Source organism: Balaenoptera musculus, chromosome 7, assembly GCF_009873245.2.
Source record: "Balaenoptera musculus isolate JJ_BM4_2016_0621 chromosome 7, mBalMus1.pri.v3, whole genome shotgun sequence".
Lineage (NCBI taxonomy): Eukaryota > Metazoa > Chordata > Mammalia > Artiodactyla > Balaenopteridae > Balaenoptera > Balaenoptera musculus.
Window position 1 is genome coordinate 26932864 of NC_045791.1, and position 21913 is coordinate 26954776.

Sequence of the window (21913 nt, forward strand, 5' to 3'; positions counted from 1 at the left end):
ATGATATGGGAGGACACAGAAAAAGAATTACTGTTCAATAATTTTTTAATTAAAAAGGTAATCCTGATAGACATAAAAACTCTAATATTTATGAATTCCTTTTTTACTTCAATGTGTCCAAGCCAAAATCCTATAGTTTGCTTTATGAGGAGCCTAAATTAAGATAGAAATTTAGCTACATTACTTCAAATTACAGTAACACTCAATTAACTGGAACCTAGTTCGATAATGCATATAACCATCTCCTCTACCTCCTACCTCCTGGGGAGAGGCCTCTGAACTCTACTTTGAGGAAAGAGAAGCAAAACAGGACTTATTTAAGTGGGAAAATATCCCCCAAACAAATCCTGGGTTGAGGTTCCTAGTAATACAGCTGAAGCTCTTCAAGAGACTATAGCATCATAAGAGCCTTTAGTTAACCAGTCTAGAAAGGACACAATTTAAGATGTATAATATACAGAGCACATTGAAGTATCTTCAAAGACTAGGATTGAAAAACTCAGTCAGAAACTTTTAATTTAAATAATGTGGACTGTTAAATATTTTTTTTCTGCTATTTTGACATTCTTGGCTTCATGAGAGAAAGCCTCACTTCCACAAAATTTCAGATTAAATTTGAAAACAACAGTATTTTGTGGAATCTGTTTTGTTCTCACACTGAACACCCTTTAATATTTAACAAGCAAGAGAACAGTTTTCCAAGTGTTCAAACTGACATTGTTTTACTCACACTTACTATGTTCATGATATAAACATTAAAAAAACAAACAAACAAAAAAAACAACTTGCTGAAAGTTCTGCAATAGACCTAGATCGTTTGTGGTATGATACTACTGGGTTTTTCATTTATGTAAAATAATTCATTTTGCAGCAATGGTTAGGACTGGATGTATGTTCTAGATAGCTAAACATCATATTTTAATTAATCTCAAATAGGATACTGATAGTATTACTTTCACTTACCTATGTGTCTGTGTGTCAATTTATATACTACCTACTTAGCTACCTATTCACTTCTCTCCTCACTGTTCTCAACTGTGATCCACACCACTCCCCCAAATCACCAACATATTCCAAAGTGAGGTTTACTTCCAGAAAACTTAATTAGAGCAAAAATATTAACAAATATGAACCTAGTACCAATGGGCTTTAAAAATAAGACACTGTAGTAATTGGTAACATTTTTAGGACAATGCAGATATGAAATAAAAAATAACTTTATATAATTCTATAGACTTGTTTCTCATCAAAGTTCAGTGTGCATTTGAATCACCAAGGGTGATGGCCAAACATGTCCTTTCTCAGGCTCCTCCTCAGTCTTGCTGAATGGAAATATCTTGGGAAGGTGCAGTTAAATCTGCATGTTTATGAAGCTACTCACACTGACCCTTGAGAATCATTGCTCTATAGCTGTCTTCTTCCTCACTTCTAGAGATACCTTTTCATTTTCAACTGAAGTTGAGTTATTTGTGACCCTAACTCCCAGGAGAAATCTTAGCTTAATGCAGGTGATTTTTAACTAATTCCGGTGAAATGGAGTCCTGTGAGTTCAATAATAAATTATAACAAGTGATTATGGCTTTTAGTCTGCACTTGTGATACACAAATCAAGTGTGTTGCCCGCTTATTTACAAGTCCCAGTGCCTCAGCGAGTCCTTCCTCATTAGGCATTTGTTTTGTCCCTGACCACAACTTCCTCTATTGGAAACCTGGTCATTCATTGCCTCATTCTCTTGCTAGGATGAAAGTCCCACCTCTCTACTGAGAGTCTCCCATGTGGGTAACTGAGCTAGCTCTGAACAAATACCCAGTGTTCAGAACTCTGACAGTAACAAACCTCCTAGTTGATAACAATCTGCAAATCTGAACTTCTGAGTATTGCTCCTCTCAGAATGGTTGTTTCTTCCCACCTGTTAGATAAATCTTTCTATTCAACTTGGATACCCAGTTGCCAATGTTTACCAAGACTGTAACCAGATATTTATGTAATTATTAGACACAACTGCACCTACTGTCAATATTTGTGGATAGGAAAGCTCTCCAGCATCTGTTCACTTCAGATGGAGGGCCAGATCCTGGTCCTTTTTCACCTAGATAAATTATGAGAGATGAGAGATGACAAGTCCTTCTAATTAAAAATATATATACACACACACACACACACACACACACACACACACACATATATGAATTATTTATATAGAAAGAGCATTATCCTGCCTCACACCAAACACAACAATTATTTCCAGAAGGATCACAGTTCTAGAAAAAAGTTTAGGGACTTCCCTGATGGTGCAGTGGTTAAGAATCCGCCTGCCAATGCAGGGGACACGCGTTCGAGCCCTGGTCTGGGAAGATCCCACATGCCGTGGAGTAACTAAGCACCTGCACCACAACTACTGAGCCTGCTTTCTAAAGCCTGCGAGCCACAACTATTGAGCCCACATGCTGCATCTACTGAATCCCACGCACCTAGAGCCTGTGCTCCGCAACAAGAGAAGCCACCGCAATGAGAAGCCTGCACACCGCAACGAAGAGTAGCCCCCGCTCGCCACAACTAGAGAAAGCCCACGCACAGCAACAAAGACCCAATGCAGCCAAAAATAAATATAAAATAAATAAATAAATCTTTAAAAAAAAAGTTTAAATAACAAAACTTTTTAGAGGAAAATATATGAATAGTCTTTGTAGCCTTGGATTAGGCAAGAATTTCTTAAGAGGACAAAAAAAGCACTAATCGTAAAAGGAGATAAATGATAAATTGGATATATTAAAGCTAAGAACCTCTACTAATGAACATATTACAGTAGGAGAGTAAAAAGCAACCTACAAATGAAAAAAAGGATCATTATTGCAACATATATATTAAAAAGAAACTTGTATCCAGAATATAAAAACAACTCCTACAAATCAGTAAGAAAAGGACAAACACCCTAATAGAAGAATTAGCAAAAGTTTTGCACAGGTGCTTCCAAAGAATATCACACAGCAATCAGCTACACAAATGAAAATTTGAGTGAAATAAGCCCAGCAATTAAAAAGTATATACTCTAGGTTTCCTTTTATATAAAGATCAAAAGTAGGCAAAACTAAGAAGACAGAATGTTGATTATCCTTGGTGGGGTGAGGTGGATAGTGACCAGAAGGGAGCTTCAGAGGGCTTCTGGAGTGCTGATGATGTTGAGTTTCTTGGTTTGGGTGTGGTTACAGGATTGTGCATTCAGTTTGTGACAATTCATTGAACTTTATATGCAAACACAGTCATATACATACACACACATAAACACAAAAACTATTTAAAATGTATTTTATGCATATATAATTGAGCAAGAGAGAAACCAATTTTTAAATGCATTTAAAAAGATATGCTGAAATGTTTTATCTTAATGGTGCTGTCATTGTCACAACAGTGGACTATATTACTGTCCCATTCTCAGACAGGTCCCTTTGGCACTGAAATCCAATTCAGTCTATTCAGAGTTTGAAGACATGAGCATTAGGGAAAGAATAATTGGATACAATAACAGATTTGCTAAATAAAACAAATGTCTTCCACATTTTCCTACTGTCAATTACTGACTCCCGTTAATTACCGTCAAACACTACGCAATATGCAGCTTCCTCATATTTTAACTTGGGCAGGCCAAGATGGAGATGGAGGGAGCCTGGTGTACTGCAATCAATGTGTGATTAGATTTAATCTACTTGATAAAAGGGCTTTGCAACTGAGTCATGTCCTTTAGGAAATAAATACTATAGAACATGAAATTTGAGGAAACAAGCAATCGCAGGTTGAATGTATATTTGTCCACTTGATACTCTTCCAACAAAGATCAGAGAATGAGCCCTGTCCCAGAGGGTGAGACTGCTTGTTTTGCCAGTGTTTTTTAATTCTGTGGCTGCCGAACAACTTCTTCTACAGCTGATGTTTTCTCCTTAAGTGACATTTCATCATCCAGTGCCCTAAGATAGTCACCCTGTTTTCCCTTAATTGATACTTGTAGGCAAGAGGCGGAAAATGGCTCAGCATTTCTTGCTGGATTAGTTCAAAACTGACAGAGGAAACAGAGAAAAGACAGCACTACTTATGCCCCTTATGGTTCTCCTGTGTATCTAAGGAGATTGCCATTTCATAAAATTTCTTATGCCGCCTGAACGTAATTACAATAACGCAGGCATTTTGTTCCTATTTGCTTTTCTATTTTTTACTGCTTACCTGATCACCAGAGGGAAATTCAGAAGCAGTTTCACTAATCTTAACTATTTTCTTTTATGCCCTTAATAAGATGTAATTGTACCCTTAGACCTCCCTTCCTTAAATGCTTCATTTTGTCATTCCGGTGAAGCCTTTACCTTTCTGTTCATTTGATTGGTAAGCAGAAGCATTAAACATGCACCTGGAAGTTCAAAGTGGGGTTCCTGAAGTTTTTCCCCCAGGTCATGGGGTGCTCTTTTCATAAGATTAGTGTTTACAAATAGATGCTGTGATATTTATTCTGATTTAAAGTTAATTAAGAAGCATCCCATGAGAATGCTACTGTTCATTGTGCAGCCTCAGTGGCTGGAGATCCATTCTTCTGGGTCCTTTCCAACAAGTCTTTTGGAAAGGGATTATGCCTTAAACAAAGTCATCAACGTTTCCAGGGATCTATAAGAGCCCACTTTTTTTTTTAAGATTTTATTTTAGAATTTATTTATTTTATTTTTCTATTTTTTATTTATTTTATTTTTTGGCTGCATTGGGTCTTTCTTGCTGCACATGGGCTTTCTCTCTAGCTGCGGTGAGTGGGGGCTACTCTTCATGTGGTGCGCGGGCTTCTCATTGTGGTGGCTTCTCTTGTTGAGGAGCACGGGCTCTAGGCACGCGGACTTCAGTAGTTGCAGCACGTGGGCTCAGTAGTTGCAGCACACGGTCCCTAGAGCACAGGCTCAGTAGTTGTGGCTCACGGGCTCTAGAGTGCAGGCTCAGTAGTTGTGGAGCACGGGCTTAGTTGCTCCACAGCATGAGGGATCTCCCTCATGGAGACCATGACCTCTGGACCAGGGATCAAACCCGTGTCCCCTGCACTGGCAGGCAGATTCATAACCACTGCACCACCAGAGAAGTCCCAAGAGCCCACATTTTTTTAACAGAGCTGCAAGTTTCTCCTAATCCAGCCCTAATCATCTATCTCTCCCTAGGTTTCCCAACTAGCCACCCCCACTCTGTCATTTGTTGTGAATGTTCACTTTGCTTTTCCTTAAATCTTGTGATCTCAGCTTGCACTGCTCTTGATATCCCTTCTCTGCCTTTTGGATCCTATTTATCATACAACATCAAGTTCAATGTCACCTTCACCTGGAAATTGCCCTCAGTCCCATTCTCCATTGTACTCTTATCAGACTTCATTGTAAGCAAGCATGCTTATGTCTAACTCTACCCCAGAATTCTTAACAATTTTTGTAGAAACTGTGAAACCTAGCAAGTCTGTTTCTCAGGGTAGAGGCTCAATAAGTATTTGAAATATAAAATCAGTTGCTTTGCTCCCAATAGGATGGAGACTAATGGGCTAAGGTGCCCAGGGGATGAGAGGTAGCAACAAGATACCAAGGTGGCCTACCACACAGTTTTGTTCAGTCTTATTCTACTTAAAACATATCTTATATTTTACTTGTCATTTTTACCATTTAGGATGCCCATATGCAATGACAATAACTGTATTACAATTTATCCATGCAGATGATCTGCCAGACTTTGTCAGTAAATGCAGTCTATCACCCAGATTTCCTGATATATGTTAACTAAATGCAAAGCCTTATTATCACATTTCCTATATATAATACCTGCCAAAGTCAAAGACAGTGTTACCCAATGGGGTAGCTATGGTCAAATTCCTTTACTGTGATCGTCCTTTCTCATTATATTTGACATTTTTGAAACTGAATTTTATTGCACTCTCTCTGCTTCTGAAAGTGGTCTGGGAAATTAGACTTAATAGAGATGTAGAAGCCACAGGGAAAGAAGAGGAGAGTGAACCGGGAGGAAAGTGAAATTAAAATGTTATTTTGGTAAATGGATGCTCTGGTGGAGACGGCAAACAATTGCAATGCAAGTTAATTACTGACCTGTCAGGCAAGTGTAGCACGGAGGTTGTGCCACACATTACTGGAGCTACCACTGCCACAAGTCATTTCCACAGGGGAACAAACAGACCGTGCTCTACCACAGATCAGTAGAAGACCTTTCCAGGGGACAGAAATGAGTTTCTCAGAGATATCATATTCATCTGTGGAGTTTCCACACACTCTTACTAGGCCTGGAGAAACAACTCTTCTTACACATTCCGGAAAGGGAATTGGGTCATATTGCCACAGAGGGTTCCTGTGTGTTAAGGCAGAGAGGACCTTGGTGGTGACCAGACAGCTCACTGCCACACAGTGAAAATCCAGGCTAAGACCATGGAATGGGAAAACACTGGGGCACACTCAGTGCTTCTCTCTGAGACAGTTCTCCTCACAAAGTCTTTAGTGGGAATCCATGTCAGGCAAGAGAGTCCTTCTATTCAGAGAAAAAAATGTTAAGCACCTGAAGAAAGCTGAAACTCCAGGGAGATGTTCTCTATTGTTAGAACACAGAGCCCTGCTAAATTGCAGGATGGTCAAAAATGTGGTCATTTTTTAAAAATAAGAAATAAAGAAAAGGGTTATCTGAAACGGAAATATGGTATTGTTCATATTTTTTAAAATTTTGTATGATTTTCCAAATATACTTTAATGTTGGCCTCAAAAGGTATGAAAAGCATTGCTTCTTTGCAGCCTCTAACTTATGAAATATCCATAGTTCATTGGCCCTTAGAACCACTGGCCAGAGCAAGTTATACATATTCTTTTTAAAATAAGAACTAAATTAGGTCAAAGGCATTCCTATTGGTAATGCTTTCCTAAGCTATGTACTCTGGCATTAACTAGGTTCTATATTTGTTTTCCATTTCTATATTCTGCAAACATTTATTCAGTCTCTATTGTTTTGTCAGAAAGCAGAGGGACATTTATAAATGATTAAATAGAAAGACTTACATGATCTATACTTAATATGGATGTACTTTGATCATTTTATCTACCTGATCTCTGTCAGATTTCCTTTGGAATTCTTGTTACCTTGTTTTTCCAGACACAGTTGCCACTTGACTTGGGGGTCTATGACTAAAGCAAGGATGTTTGGAGATGCAGGACTTGAGCTCTGCCCTGGGACTACTTTGAACAGGTTGTGGCACCTTGGGGAAGAGTCTGTATCCTTGAACTTCAATTTTCTCTGCTCTGTAGCATGTAGATAATATCATAGTGCCTATTCAGTTTCTACTAACTCAAATAATTCTTAATATATTTTTATTTTAATGTTGCTGATGGGAAAGAGATATCAAAAATACACTTTCTAGGGCTTCCCTGGTGGCGCAGTGGTTGAGAATCTGCCTGCTAATGCAGGGGACATGGGTTCGCGCCCTGGTCTGGGAAGATCCCACATGCCGCGGAGCAACTAGGCCTGTGAGCCACAACTACTGGGCCTGCGCGTCTGGAGCCTGTGCTCCGCAACAAGAGAGGCCACGGTAGTGAGAGGCCCGCGCACTGCGATGAAGAGTGGCCCCCGCTTGCCGCAACTACAGAAAGCCCTAGCACAGAAACGAAGACCCAACATAGCAATCAATCAATCAATCAATAAATAAATCTTTAAAAAAAAAAAATACACTTTCTACCTCAAAAGGGCAAGCTGCTGAGCCTTAGTGTAATTAACAGAGTGCAACAAATAATTGACAGAGCAGCTTTGAAATTTATGATTAGATGAAATATCACATTCATTCCTATTTGGGTATTTGCAGTGTGAGTGGGAGAATCAGGCCCAGAATATCACTGAGCCAAGTCTGTTGAGCAGAGCCAAAGTTTGTGTGGCTCTTATGAAGTGCATTCTCATCTCTGTTTCCTGTTTTTAAAACAGTATTGAAAGTGGAACTAGTGTAACATCACAAGCTATTCTTGCTCTTCTCTTGGTACATACAAAATCAGGAAGTCTACAGAAATTGTGAAGCCAGTCTTAAGTGATTTACATTTCAATTTCTAACTCAGGGATATTTATTTGGAGAGTTTTGTAAAAGTCAAATGGATATTTTAAACACATGCAAAATGAACGAATGTGTTGTTATTAGTCATTCACCTTTTTTTAATATATATTTCCAATATTTTTAATGCATAAATATATTTTTACACAAATCATATTGTACATATCGTCCTATATTTTTACTTAAGATATGAACGCTTTCTTATTTAATATTAACCAACATCATTTTTAACAGCTTTTAAGACTTTGTATACATTCATGATGGTTTCTGAAGCATACATTTCCAGGTAGAATTTTAAAGTCAAAAGGCAATGTTTAAGGCTTCTGGTATTGATTGCCACAGACAGCATCTATTCACCTCTCACCAGCAGCATTAGAGTCCCAATTTCCCTGAATCTTTGTTAGTTTTATGAGGGAAAAAAAGTGCCATCTCAACTCTTGCTTTAATATACATTTTTAATTCTAGCAAGGCTAATATTTACTGTCCATTGGCATTTATTCTTTTGTGATTTGCCTATTTAAGTACTACTTTTTTCTATTGGGACTTTTTCATGGGGAGATAGTACAGAGAAGTGGCTCCCCAGACGCGTTCTGCATTCCTACTGCCTGGTTTAAAGTCTGACCTTACCACTTTGTAGCTACATGACCTTGAGTAAGCCATGACCTCAAGCCTTCATTTCTTCATCTGCAAAATATGGGCTATCTGAGAAGTAATACATATACACAAAGCCCTTTGCAAGTACCTATTCTATTTCTTACCAATATATGTAAGAACCCTCTATATAAAGAATATTTGCCTTTTGTAATATATGTTGTATCAATTCCTACTTAACATTTGTTCTGCCCTTTTCAGTTTGATTGGATCTTCCTCTGTGGAAGAGGAATATGAGTTGAATAGCTTTACCATGCTATTTTGTTATTTAACCTAGCCCTTTCTTTTCTCACATTCTCTCTCCAAGCATGGGCATCTAGTCCTCCTGCCATTCTTACTGGTTAGTGCCACCTGTAAGAATATAAATGCATACATCATCAATGTTTTTTCTAATAGAATTTGGTAACAATGATGATGATGATGATGATTAGATGATATGTTATAGAAAGAACAAGAGAAATACTGAATAAGCATGTAGATCACATGAAACTTAAACTTAATATGACTTATAGTTAACAAAATGTTTGATGTTACGAAGTTGCATAGAAATAAGCATAGAAAAATATTATTGATTTTACGAAGTCCTCTATGAAATCTAGAAAGTTAAGGGTCAATGAGCAATGAAAATACAGGTGGAACAACAGAATATGATTTCAAAACCCTGTGTATATTCTTGGAACAATAACTCAGAAAGACTCACAGATTAGAGTTCTTCATTGCCTTTCTGAGTATATTCTGAAATTGATACTTATGTTCCTGGAATTATATTCACTCCCTGATGCTGGGAGCAAGTTATGATGGACCCTGGGGTTTGAGGGTTTCTCTCTTTTTTTAAAATATTTATTTATGTATTTAGCTGCCTGGGTCTTAGTTGCGGCATGGGAGATCTTTTAGTTGCAGTATGCAGGATCTTTAGTTGAGGCATGTGGGATCTAGTTCCCTGACCAGGGATCGAACCCAGGCCCCCTGCATTGGGAGCGCAGAAACCCTTGAGAGCTTCTTTTGACTCAGGGTTGGGAAGGCTTTATATTGGAGTTTGTTCCCCTAGAACCTTCTTTCGTAAAGACTCAAAAACTAGAGCACCATGGCAGGGCCATCACGTCCCACAACTCCAAGAGGCACCCTTTACTAGAATGCAATGCTAATATCCTATCCCTAGTTACAAATGCTACCTGCCTCTACATTTACTTAAGATCACACACAAAGTAGAGTAATCAAAGGTTTTCTACTGTAAGATATTTTCCTACATAGCCGGAAGAGTTTCCAGTATGAGATTCAGGTAAATGATTCCCTGAGAGTTCATGAGAAGTCTGACTAATCATTTATGACAGTGTGTTAATTAGTTTAATCATTCCTCTCCCATATATACATCTAAGTGATTCACTGAGCAGATGGATGTAAGTAAAAAGATGTAAGTAAGGAAGAATGGATGATGGAATTTCAGCTATGTTGACCCTGTAGATGAGATGGGGCCTAAGTAGGTGCTGCAGTGGGGGGCTTCGGCAGCCAAAACGTGAAAAGGATCATAGTGTGCACTGTAGAGGAAAAAATGAGTATTAGGATGCAGGTGAGGGGAAAATGGGAAAGTTGGAGTGTAAAGAGAATGAACTGTAAGTGGGGTCCAAATACAACTTGCAAAATTGGCCTAAAACGGCCTTATCCACCTGCTATGAGAGGTTTCTAACAGGATGAATAAGAATAAATCATCTCTGAACCCACAAGTACAGCAGTTAGAAGTTTCACAGCCACCAACACAGCTGTCATTTCTGGCCATTAGATTTCCTTCCTCCTCTGTCCTCCCTCCTTCCTCAGTTCCTGCTTGGGGTGAGGGCGTCCTGCTTCCTTCTGTTTTGCACTCAACTCATCAATACAAGACATTTGTGTATTATGCCAAGGAAAGTCCTCTTCCCAAATTCTCTCCCTCAGAGTGTCTAGAATACCAGCCTTTTACAGCATTGGTTGGCTTAGAAGGGATTAGGCTCTCAGTTAACCCTTCAGCCCGATAAGAGGATAGAAAGATGATCAAACTCACCCACACCGAGGCTAAATGCCATTTTCTTCATGAAACCCAACGCTTACCTTTTCCTTGAATTTCCTTGGTACTATAGTTTTTCTTCATGACATATTTCAGTATCTACTCTATAATTTCACAGTTATTTGCATACCTCTGCACTGCTGAGCCCTTTGCCCGAAATGCCCAACCTGCCCTGACTTAGCTCCAGCATCAGCTGATCTTTTGTGGACTTTCTCTCTCCACACCTCCCAGTTCCACTGTCGTCTGATGTCATTGCTTCTCTCCCCACCTGGGCACCACTCTATTCTCATTTAATTGTTGATTTATTTCTTTATCAAACTCACCAAACTACTGTAAAACACTTGGTTGAAACAAACAAACAAAAACCAAAAACACAAAAAAGAGTATCTCCAGCCTCTAATGGAGCCTCCTTGCCACTCAGGAAAGTCTCAGTAAACGTTAGGAAGAGGTTTGTGTCGTTTTCTGTATTCTTCTCAGAGCAACGTGGTGCTCTGCAAAATCAGAAACCACCAAATATTTGCAAACATGAGAATAACTATGAATAGTATCAAGTGAATGCCATTGTAGAACAAAATACAAAAGAAGATGCATAAAGAGAAAAAATTGAGTGCAATAAATAGAGTATCAATAAAAAGTGAAGATGAGGTCAGTTGGGAAAGGAAGTGATGGCTAGAGGAGTGAGAAAAGAAATAACGTTAATGTTGGGAGGGGGAGAGGTCAGCTTAAAAGAAAGATCTGAAGGAGGAAGATTTTGAAATTCTTTTCTGTAGACTGTCCTCGAGAAAACAGATGGGAAAGCCAGATAAGAGGCTTTTTAAATTAATCCAGCCTTTTGACAGTAACCCATCACCAGGCAGATTATGGGTTAATTGTCAAATCAATACAAGAATGCAAATGTTGATTTGACGCTGAAATTTGTTCAGAGTATGAGAAACAACATGCCCTATAAACGGCACCTGGTGGGGCTGTGTAAATACAGTGGCTTCATGCTCTTGGTCAGAAGAGAGTGGCTTTAGCCCGAGTATTTCTCTTACCAGTATTACAAACACAACACCTTAGAGTTTGAATCTAATGAATAATTTGGAAGATCAAGCCTTGAATGTACTCCAAGGAGAACCCAAATTTTTTAGAAAAGATTTATATGTTTAACCATAGATCCCCTCAACCCTCACTCACATCCTTGGGCATCAGATCATACCAAAGCATTTACATTGTTGCTAAAACTACCTAAAACTACTGAGCTCTGTAAATCTGCAGTAATACTTCTTGAGCTCCCAGACTTTTACACAGCAGTATCAGAAGTGAAAAGGACCCTACAGCTCACAGCAGTCCTTTTAGTTGCCCATGCCCCCTCACTATCAATTTTTTCCAGTGATGAAACAGAGGTCCATGGACTTGTTCAAGGTCACAAAGGTGGCCATTAGAGACAGTGCTGCACTAGAAGTCATCATAGGCTCTTTTTATGCAACCAGTCTGACTATAATGAATCCAAGGCCTCCATTACAATCACGGTACCTAGATTCTCATTCTTTCATTCATCCTTACTTCATCCACTGAAATATACTCTGAAAAAAACTCATGCTTTTATTAGTAGTGTCTTTATAAATATAAAAAATCCAGAGATTTGCCTTATTTTGAAATAATGTCTCTTGGCTAAGAAAAATTGAAGGCCTCAATAATAAATAATACACAGAATAAAACCAAAAATGTATTATCCTGTACTGGGGTACATGGAGAAATAACTATTTATATCATCTGCATGTGATTGCATTTACTTTTTAAAACACATTTATATATAAAATCCCTCTCTATCTTATTCTAGTTAGATATAGAGGTAAGATCCCTTATGTATACAATAGTGGTCAGATTTGATACATTTTAAAGTCCTTCTTATTAATGTAGCTGTCATCATATTGCTGTGGAATAGCAGGGATAAGATTTCCTTCTTTTATTCAAATTTTTATTTCAAATGTTGTCAAAAGAACTCTCTTATTCTCAATTAGATAAGTTTTTAAAATATATCACTCATGTATGATTATGAAAATGAATATATTCAAAATTAATTAAAATAAAATAAGTAGCAAAATAAATTAGTTAAGGAATTCTTGATAAAACTGTCCTGTAAACAGCTTTGTTAGATATAACTGAAGTACAATAAAGCGCGTGTTTAAAGTGTACAATTTGATCATTTTTAATATATGTATACTGCTGTTAAACCATCACCACAACCAAGATAACAAACAAATCCATCACCCCCAAAAGGTTCCTTGTATCAAGAGCCCACCCTGTCCCTAGGCAATCACTGATCTCTTTTCTCTCATTTTATGTTAGTTTGCATTTTCAAAACTATTATATAAGTGAAATCGTAAGTACTCAATGAGTACTTTTTTGCTGGGGGGCTTGATTTCTTTTACTCTGCACAATTTACAATTCATCCATGTGGTTGCATGCGTTAGTAACCCATTCATTTTTATTGTTGAGCAATATTTCATTGTGTAGATAAACTAGAATTTATCTATTCATCTGTTGATGGACATCTGGGTCTTTTTTTGTGGGGGGCTGGGGGGTGGATAAAATAAATACTCCTTCACTTCTTTCTGCCCAGTGTCCTTAAGAAAATTGTTAGTCACTCTGATCCTCATTTTTCTCCACTACAAAAATATGAGTTTAAGGTCAATATCATAGGAACTTTATAAGGATTAAACCAGCTCATTGCCTGGCACATAGTAAATACTCAATAAATATTAACTTCTTTTCTCACTCAATATCACTCAATTGCCTAACTGGCTTCAATTATGAGGAAACACTTTTCCTCCCGTTAAAATGCTTTTATTCTTTTCTAATCCTTTTAGTGTCCACTCAACTTGAACATTACCGTGATTCTAGCCCCGTTGTCTGTCCAATCAAGTAGAGGTACCAAAACAGTTGGCTCCTTAAAATATAATCCTTCTTTTGGATTATATTGGCTTCTATAACTGACGGGTGACAATTTTTTCTAATGTTGTACCCACGTGCCTAGGCTAGCTATGAAATGTCTATATAGGTGAGACATAGAGAGGACACTCAGGCTAGAAGAGGGTCTGTTTCTCGAAGCTTTGAAGCTATATTTGCATTGCAAATATCCTATTTAAAAAGAGTAGATGTATTCATTTGAGGAACTGGTGGGGAGGAGCAGCTGAAAAGGATTATGGATTTGGGAAGCAACTAAAAGCCCTCCTGGTCCACCCACCCAATTTATTCCCTTTGTTTTCTTTTCCTGAATTATTGTTTTCTCACAGCCGCTCCTTTAAAATTTGCCCACATTGGATTTTCCTACCTGAATCAGACTCCTTCCATTAAAATAAATGTAAATAAATAAATAGTGTTGATGTGCTGATTTTCTCTTTCTTCATAGTCTTCATAAATATTATGTCCAACTAAGCGACTAAATCTAGTTCAGTTGGCAGATGGCAGTGGACAAAGGAATTTTAATGTTTCCCTGTGGATATGGCAAGTGGGGGTGGGGACTGGGACCCTGCACCATGCTAATGAGGCCAAGCCGACATATTTGATAGTCAATGGGACCAGCTTGCTCTCCTCCAATTTTACACACTTAAATTTGACCTTATTCACAGAGGTTTTTGTTCACCAAAAAAGGCTGCTGGTGGTAGTGTCTGGAGGTGGTTTGGGATAGGGTGGGTGATAGATCAAAGACGTTGTGAATGAAATGAGCATACACCCGGAAGATGCTTAGTTGGCAATATCATTTCTATAGAAGGGAGACCATATCATATTGCCATTAGGAGTTTCTTAATCGAATTAAGAAACTACACAGAATATGAGTGTGCTATCTATGAATTGAAATCCTCTGGCACGTATACAGTACCGTCGGAATACAGAGGTCCAATTGATAAAAGCACTACAAAGTAACTACCTTCTTCTTCATCACTGAAAGAGGCGGAGACTTTGTTTCATTTTTGTACTTTAATGATGTATAGGGATATGCACTCCACCAGGAGTTTTTCATGGAAAAGCATATACTTAGAATAATATAATGCTTTTATATTTCCTCAGGATAACATTGTAATATGCAGAAGTCTACAAATTCTGATACCTCTGTGGAAACACTGCATCCCACCCGCCAAGGCGCTGGAGCTGTGCAAATGAGAATCAAAAATGCCAACAGCCACCACAGCAGGCTGAGCCAAAGTAAATCCATGATCCTCACCGATGTTGGGAAGGTCACTGAACCTGTAAGTCAAATACCCCAAGTTCCCTGATATATAGAATTTTGTAAAAGAAGGGGAAAAAAAAAAGCTAATTAGCCTTGTTTTATTTGTTTTCCTAATGTGCATGAGAAAACTGTTTTTGTAATGCATTTTATCTTGCCTACTTATAGTCATAATTATATCCCCAGTTGCGAGAGAAGAGCTGGGCTTAATCCAGAGTGATAAAGTGGATTTGGAGCTAGACTGAAGAGCACCTTTGACTCATTTTAAGGGCCTCCACTATCATGCTTCAGTGTCATAAAAATAATGAGGTTATGCTAGCATGTGGTGTTTGTACTTCCAAATACAGTACATCACTTTGAAAAGCCAGAGGCTAAAATTAGCTAAGAATAAACTGAGAAAAAAATCTTTTAAAAAACGTGAAAATCTCTTCCTTAAAATCTCCCAACAATGTATGATATTGGAAATTACAATCTGATTTGGAATGAGCTTGAACAGTTGAAACGGTGTGGAGATTTAAGGTTTGGAAAGGAAGCCATTTTGTCTCCATAATGTGTCATTAGGAAGATCTGAAATAAAATAGTTTAGAGATGAACTCTACTGCCAGTTGTGTCCCTGCCCCTGCACGCATCCTGAGCCACTAAACACACTGATTGCAATGAGTCTCCTCTGGTTAATTTTCTTCCATAATGGTGGTAACTTGCAGCTGAGGCCATAGGATGTTACAAAATTATTTATGCAATGTTAGCCACTCTTTTGGACCCCCGTATCTATTTTGTTTCTCACAGTGAGAGCAAGAGCAAGAAATAGGTTAGCTGGGGACAGGCTGTGAGTCCCAGTGACCCTGCAGTAACATGTGAGCTATTAATTGAGTGTTCTGTTAATATCATAGGGGCCTGTGAAATATTCAGCTCCCTAACTGAGTTATTAAATGAGATCAACTTGCTGAGTAGCATGTTACCGATTATATTTATTTGCTGTTGTTCACTCGAATTTCAAGTGCAAAATTAACCCACAGTGATCTCAGGAGCCTGAGAAATGTATGGTGTTAATCATCCTTTCTTCAGGTATTATGGACAGATTTAGCATGAGGCAGCCAGTGATTCTATCTTGAAAACGAGAAGCTTATCCCTAGTTAAGGTACCGAGAGGTGCATTTTTCTTTCTTTACTTTCTCATTTGAAAGTATTATCTGCTGGGAGGCACAACACGGCCAGCCTGACTTGGCGTTGAAACCTGCTAAAACGTTCCTCAACCATGAACTTGAGACAATGGGTAGAGTAAATTATTGGAATCTCTATAATGTTATTATCAGTAAGAACTGTACCTTTGGAAAAGTTTAAAAGTTAAGTATATTTAATGATGCCTAACATATTTTATTGGCTGTGTTTAACAAAAGGCACCATGCCGCAGTTGTTTTTGACAAGCATGAAAACATCACAGCATGAGACTGCAAAAGGAATTATGGAGAGAAATTACAAGTGATCCATCTCTCAATGAATTATCCACCTCAATAGCCCGCAGAACTCAGCTACCAATTAACACCTACTTTATTACATGTTGGGATGTACTTAATAACTTTCATGTGTTTATGCACTATTACCTTGACTGATGCCTCTTGTACAATTAGGCATAATTGGCATATCAATATGCAAAAGTTAAAAGGATTAACCCTCTTAAAACTAATGAGCATTTCTGTATCCAGCTGCTAAATGAGACAAAATTAGCATTTTTCACTTTTGGGCAGGATTTTATCATGCAGTTTCTCATTGTTGATATTACCTTGTTACATAACTTCAGTTTGGGCGGTTATATGCTGGACTGCTGGAGAATCAGAGTTTTCCAAAGTTAAATTAGCTATAATTATCCCAGCTTTTGTTTCCGCATTCTTAGCCTCGGCAATATGTATTCCTCGATAAGGAACAAAAATAAAAGTTACTTTTGGTTATGTGTGCTCGGTGCATAATTATATAAAAGGGGTATTTTAGTGAGGATATGTCATTTCACCGAGAAAACTTGGCTCAGAGATACTGTATTGAAAGCTTGCCATGGCACTAATTTTCTTTCTGTCTCAGTTCTTTTCATCTCTTTTTTTCCATGCACAATTTTCTGACTAGATACTGACAGAATGTAAAGTATTTTGGCATATTTATTCAAACAAGCCTGTTAAAGATATCTGCTCAAGCTAAACTAAGAACTTGATTTTTCAGAAGTTGGAGGTTGGGGTAAGGTCAAAGGGGGAGATTTTGAACTTAGGAGAAGTGGGAGGAAATGCACACTAAAAATGTGTGCACAAATTCACGTGTGGCATGGCTTGCTGTAACAGAGACACATACGTTTAATCTGTACAGAAAAAAATTGAGTACTTAGAGACTATGTATTATGCATCCTATTTAATATATATGGTGTATATATACTACTTGTCACTTGCATATCAATTATGCAAATCTAATATGGACTTATCAGAGTATATAATAACACAAAAATCAGGTATTACACATTTCTATGATTTCACTTATTACAAAAACATGATACAAACATTCTAGGGTCAAGTCAATTGTATAGTTTTGTCATTAATTCATAAAGTCCTCTTAAAATTTTGCTTAATTAATAAAAATATGTTAATATGACTGTGAACTCAGAACACAATATAGAATTCTCCTATACATGTCATAAGAGCCTGTATTCTTGGTATCTTAAATTGAGGAGTATTTTGAAATGCCAATATAAACATTTATTCGACCCTAAACTGTGCAAACACAGGTGAATTTACTTGTTGAATTAAAAGTTTTGATTGCCTAAGTGCTGCAAGGAAACATTCCAGTAAAACAGGTATCAATACTCCATTAGTATTTTATTGGTGGCATGCATCATTTTCTTTAAACACCAAACAATCATTTTTATGTGGTTCATATAAGATCAATGCCTTTTCAAAATTCAGAGGCGACTTTGCTTTCTAAGAAGTGTTGGAGAGGTGGGACGTTTGGACATCTAATGACATGGTTAGTAAGAAAATTGTGTATCTGTGAGAGCCATCTGGAGACCTTCATTTGGTGGGGAGGGAGCGCTCTTTGGTCTCAGTGATTTGTTGTCTCACCCTGAGCATTGGAGTGAGACCTCTTAAAGGTGGACTGCTGATTTACCTGAATGTGCTAAACACAGAAGCAGAAGGCTTTGTGAAGAACGTAAATGGGGGCGAGTAAAGTGTGCCTCTTTAAGGGCTAAAAAGGCTAATGTGCAATCCAGCAAATAGCTAACGTGAAAGGTTTAATGTGGCTTTGATGTTACTTATAAGAGGGATGCCCAGCCTACTAGACAGTTTGAAAATAGATATTAATGAAGAGTTTAAATAGCCCAAGTCAGGAAACTGCAGACATAGGATTTGCAGGCAGGAGCAGTTCCGGCATTTAATACTGGTGTCTTCAGCAGCAACGTGTATGAATATTCACCATTTCCATCTTGTAAACCCTGCAGAAGTGCATCACTCCATTCATAGCCATCATGGACAGGGAAATATTTTTTTAATTAGTGTTCAGATAAAGACTTAGGTCAAGCCATTCCTAAACATTAACATACAAAACTCCTTGTGCTTCTCTTAACATACAGCGTTCCTTCATTTTTCTTTTTAATATATTATAAGGAAAAAGAGGAAACAATTTTCCTTTGTTTCTTACTTCTGTGATTTTAGGATACTTGCCAAAGTTGTGGCTAGCTAAAAAGGCAGACATAAAAATTGCTACTAAAAATACAAGCCTTCTGTTTAGCAGAGATTTTGAGAAATATTATGAGGCTGTAGGACTTGTCCATGTTTACTTCAAATCAAGCTTATAGATAGGTTTGAGGCTTTGTTTGTATAAATTGTCCTGAAGTGGATCCTGATATTTAATTAAAATGACACTAAATCACATTGAATTGATAAGACTTGGCATCTCAAACAAAGGTAATTGCCCGTATTGGTTTTATACAAAAATAGCGCTGCTTGGAAAATGTGCAGCCAACACAGACTGTCAACTCCATTTATAGATCAATATGTGAAAACCATTGATCAGGCAGGCATGTATAACAGTAACACTTTGCATTTATTTGTTGTTTTTATACCACATTAAGGCTTACAGGATTATAGGCTTCCTAAATATTTTGACTTCCTCATAAATATATGATCTGTTGAATGTTAATTAAATGAGAGTCTGCAGCCATCTCTAAAATTGTTTTTAGTTTGATGATTTCCTTTTATTGCTGTGGATCGTATGATCTGAAAATGGATTAGTTTCCTTCTGCATAAAGATTATTAAAGCTTTAATGTGTCCTATTTAGTGTAAGATGTGGCTGCCTTTTTGCTTTGAAAAATATGGATACAGACAATTATTTTCTCTTAGCAAGTGGCTGATCTCTTTTTATTAACTGGGCATTCTCAGAGCTCAGGGTGGAATTATTTCCTGACATAGTTTGCACACTCTGTAGATAACGGGTCTTCTTGATTTTTCCTGATAGAATTTGTTTTCTTTCTTTTCTTTTTATCTAGCTCTGTAGTACAGGCATCTGATCAAACATTATGTAGAAAATAAACTCATCACCTCAATTAAATTCTAGACACACACATATAATTTGAATTCTATTTTTCTGATTCAAGAACAAGCCTTATGAACTGTTCTTGTACACTGCATTCTACAGTTAAATCTTTCTTATCTCATCAGTGTAAGGACAGTGTTTTGTTCCTAATCTTTATTGGACTATTGCGGATGACATTTGTAAGCCATTTTGGTTTATAAGGAAAAGCTGGAGGACAGTGGAGTCAGACTCTCCATAGATCCAAACCTCAGATATGACTATGAAATAATGTGTCTTCCACTGCAATTTTCTCTGCCACTGAGAGGTCAATTTTGTTGAGAAATCTTTTTATATCCTCTGTATACATTAGGAGTACTGCTTTCAAGACAATACTTGGTTTTATATACGATATTAAAACAATAATAAAAGAAACAAGATTTCAGAAATAGAAAAAAAAAAAAAAAGAAATCATGAAATTCAAGGGTTAGCTAAGGTAACCAGTCTGCTGTAAAGCAGAAGAAAATGTTTATTAGCTAGATTTTTGACTTTTAAATAAAATGCCCTGGGGTGGGAGGCAGGAAAGAAGAATAAAAAAACACTAGAGATTTCTTTCCTTGTCCTTGCCGTCCCATGTCATCTCATGCTGTGAAAATCTTTAACTCTGTTTACCAAGCACAAATTGGACTTGCCAAATGTTCAGGAAGTTTTCATTGACAGTGTAGAGTCTGTACTTCAAAGAATGAGCTGGGGCTCTTGAGTTCACGTTCGTGGTTGCATCGTTTCCATTTTAACTTGAGCATAGCTAAATTTGTTTATAATCTCCTACTGATTGAACATGGCGCTGAATGTACATGAGATACATTTTTTTTTACTTTAGTCCTCTGATTACTAATTTGAATCCAAAACTCTAACCTTGTTAGCATCTGGACTTATTTCCATAATAACAACCCCTTCAGAACCTACAAAGTAATGAATAATTGACAACAAATGAAATGTTTTGATAGTTGTCGGCACAAAGCATGTTTAATGTTTTGTGTTGCTTCCTAGCTAATTATGTAGATGACACATTTGTCAGACCTTGACTGCCATTAGAAACGTGTTTCCAGAGGGGAGAAAAACAGGCTATTCATAGAGTAATTAACTAGAATGCTCAATGACCTGTGAGAGATTCAAATCGCTGCCAGTTCAGACATTGTTTTGTTACAGAAGCAGAGGGGTAATTAAAATTCCAAATTACAGTCCTATGATGGAGCATTTGTTTGTTGACAGTATACTCTTACTCTAGTTTGTTAATTCTTTTTAAAATTGCTTCTAATCCATTTTATAGCTTTAGGAGTTCCGTCTTTGAATTTACTGACAACTAATATTATGGTAAATTGTACTTCAATGGAGTACTGCCTTCCTCACGGTTTCAAGGGAGCACAAGGTGGGTGGGATAAAAATAGCTCCTTCCCTAAACTGACATATCAGGTGCTGTCAGTGGGAATGCCACTAAAGTGTAACATCTTGTTAAATACTGTGTTTCCAGTTCTGTATTAGGGGAAAATGTCCCGGCAGAAAATACAGAGATTAAAAAGAAAAGCAACTATGAACATCTAAAAAGGAGGAAGAAAACTCATCTCCCAACAAGAAATGATTGATTAAGGTGTTCTATTAAACAAGGAGGAAGAGAGAGGAGTTAGGGCTGAGGATGATTTGGGGAATGTGTTGAGTTCAATGCAGAAGATGCAACAGTCTGTAGGAAGGCTCTCATGGATCAGTCAAAAAAGGGCGTTTTTACAGCGGTACCTTCCATATCAGGTCAATAACAAACTGTAGGATAACGGGTATCATGCATGAATTTTTTCAAGGCATTATTGGCATAGTTTACAAATCTGGAAGGCCAACATAGTCTAAAAAATTCAGCTCAAGAGAAATATTTATTCAGGTTGCTGAAAGTGAGAATATAGTTTTATTAAAAAGATCTGACAGAAGTCACACGGTATTTGATGCAGGCGAGCTGACAGAGGCATCCAGTGAGCGTTGATTATCCCGAAGTCACTGTCAGCTAGGATTGATTTTCACTTTCTCCGTTTATGTAACAGTTCCTGTAATACAGCTCACCCCGAATCATGTTACCTTGTCATTTCTCTGCATGGATCAAGAAGAGATGAGCTGAAAATAGCTAGACACTGACCTTGAACTTGCCAGAAAAGTGAGAAGTGACAGTGGGGTTTTTCTGTAGTACGTGTACAAAGATTAAGGCGAACTGTTCCTCTGTTGAGTTCACTGTAGCAGCACAAGGGGGCAGAGCAGTACTAGAGATTACAGGTAAAATAGATTCTGCACCAGCATGTAAAGGCTCTGAAATACCGAGTTGAGCCAGAGGTCTCATTTTTACGT

At 37.6% G+C, this 21913-nt stretch overlaps 1 protein-coding gene across 1 annotated transcript in view; it reads left to right on the forward strand.

Annotated features, from left to right (window-relative positions):
- Positions 1 to 21913, forward strand: part of ARHGAP15 (Rho GTPase activating protein 15) — a 609541-nt gene that overhangs the window by 15298 nt on the left and 572330 nt on the right. The window contains exon 2 of the mRNA XM_036858098.1: positions 14830 to 15008. Coding sequence (XP_036713993.1) covers positions 14844 to 15008 — 165 coding nt within the window. The 5' untranslated portion in view covers positions 14830 to 14843. The remainder of the gene's footprint in view (positions 1 to 14829; positions 15009 to 21913) is intronic.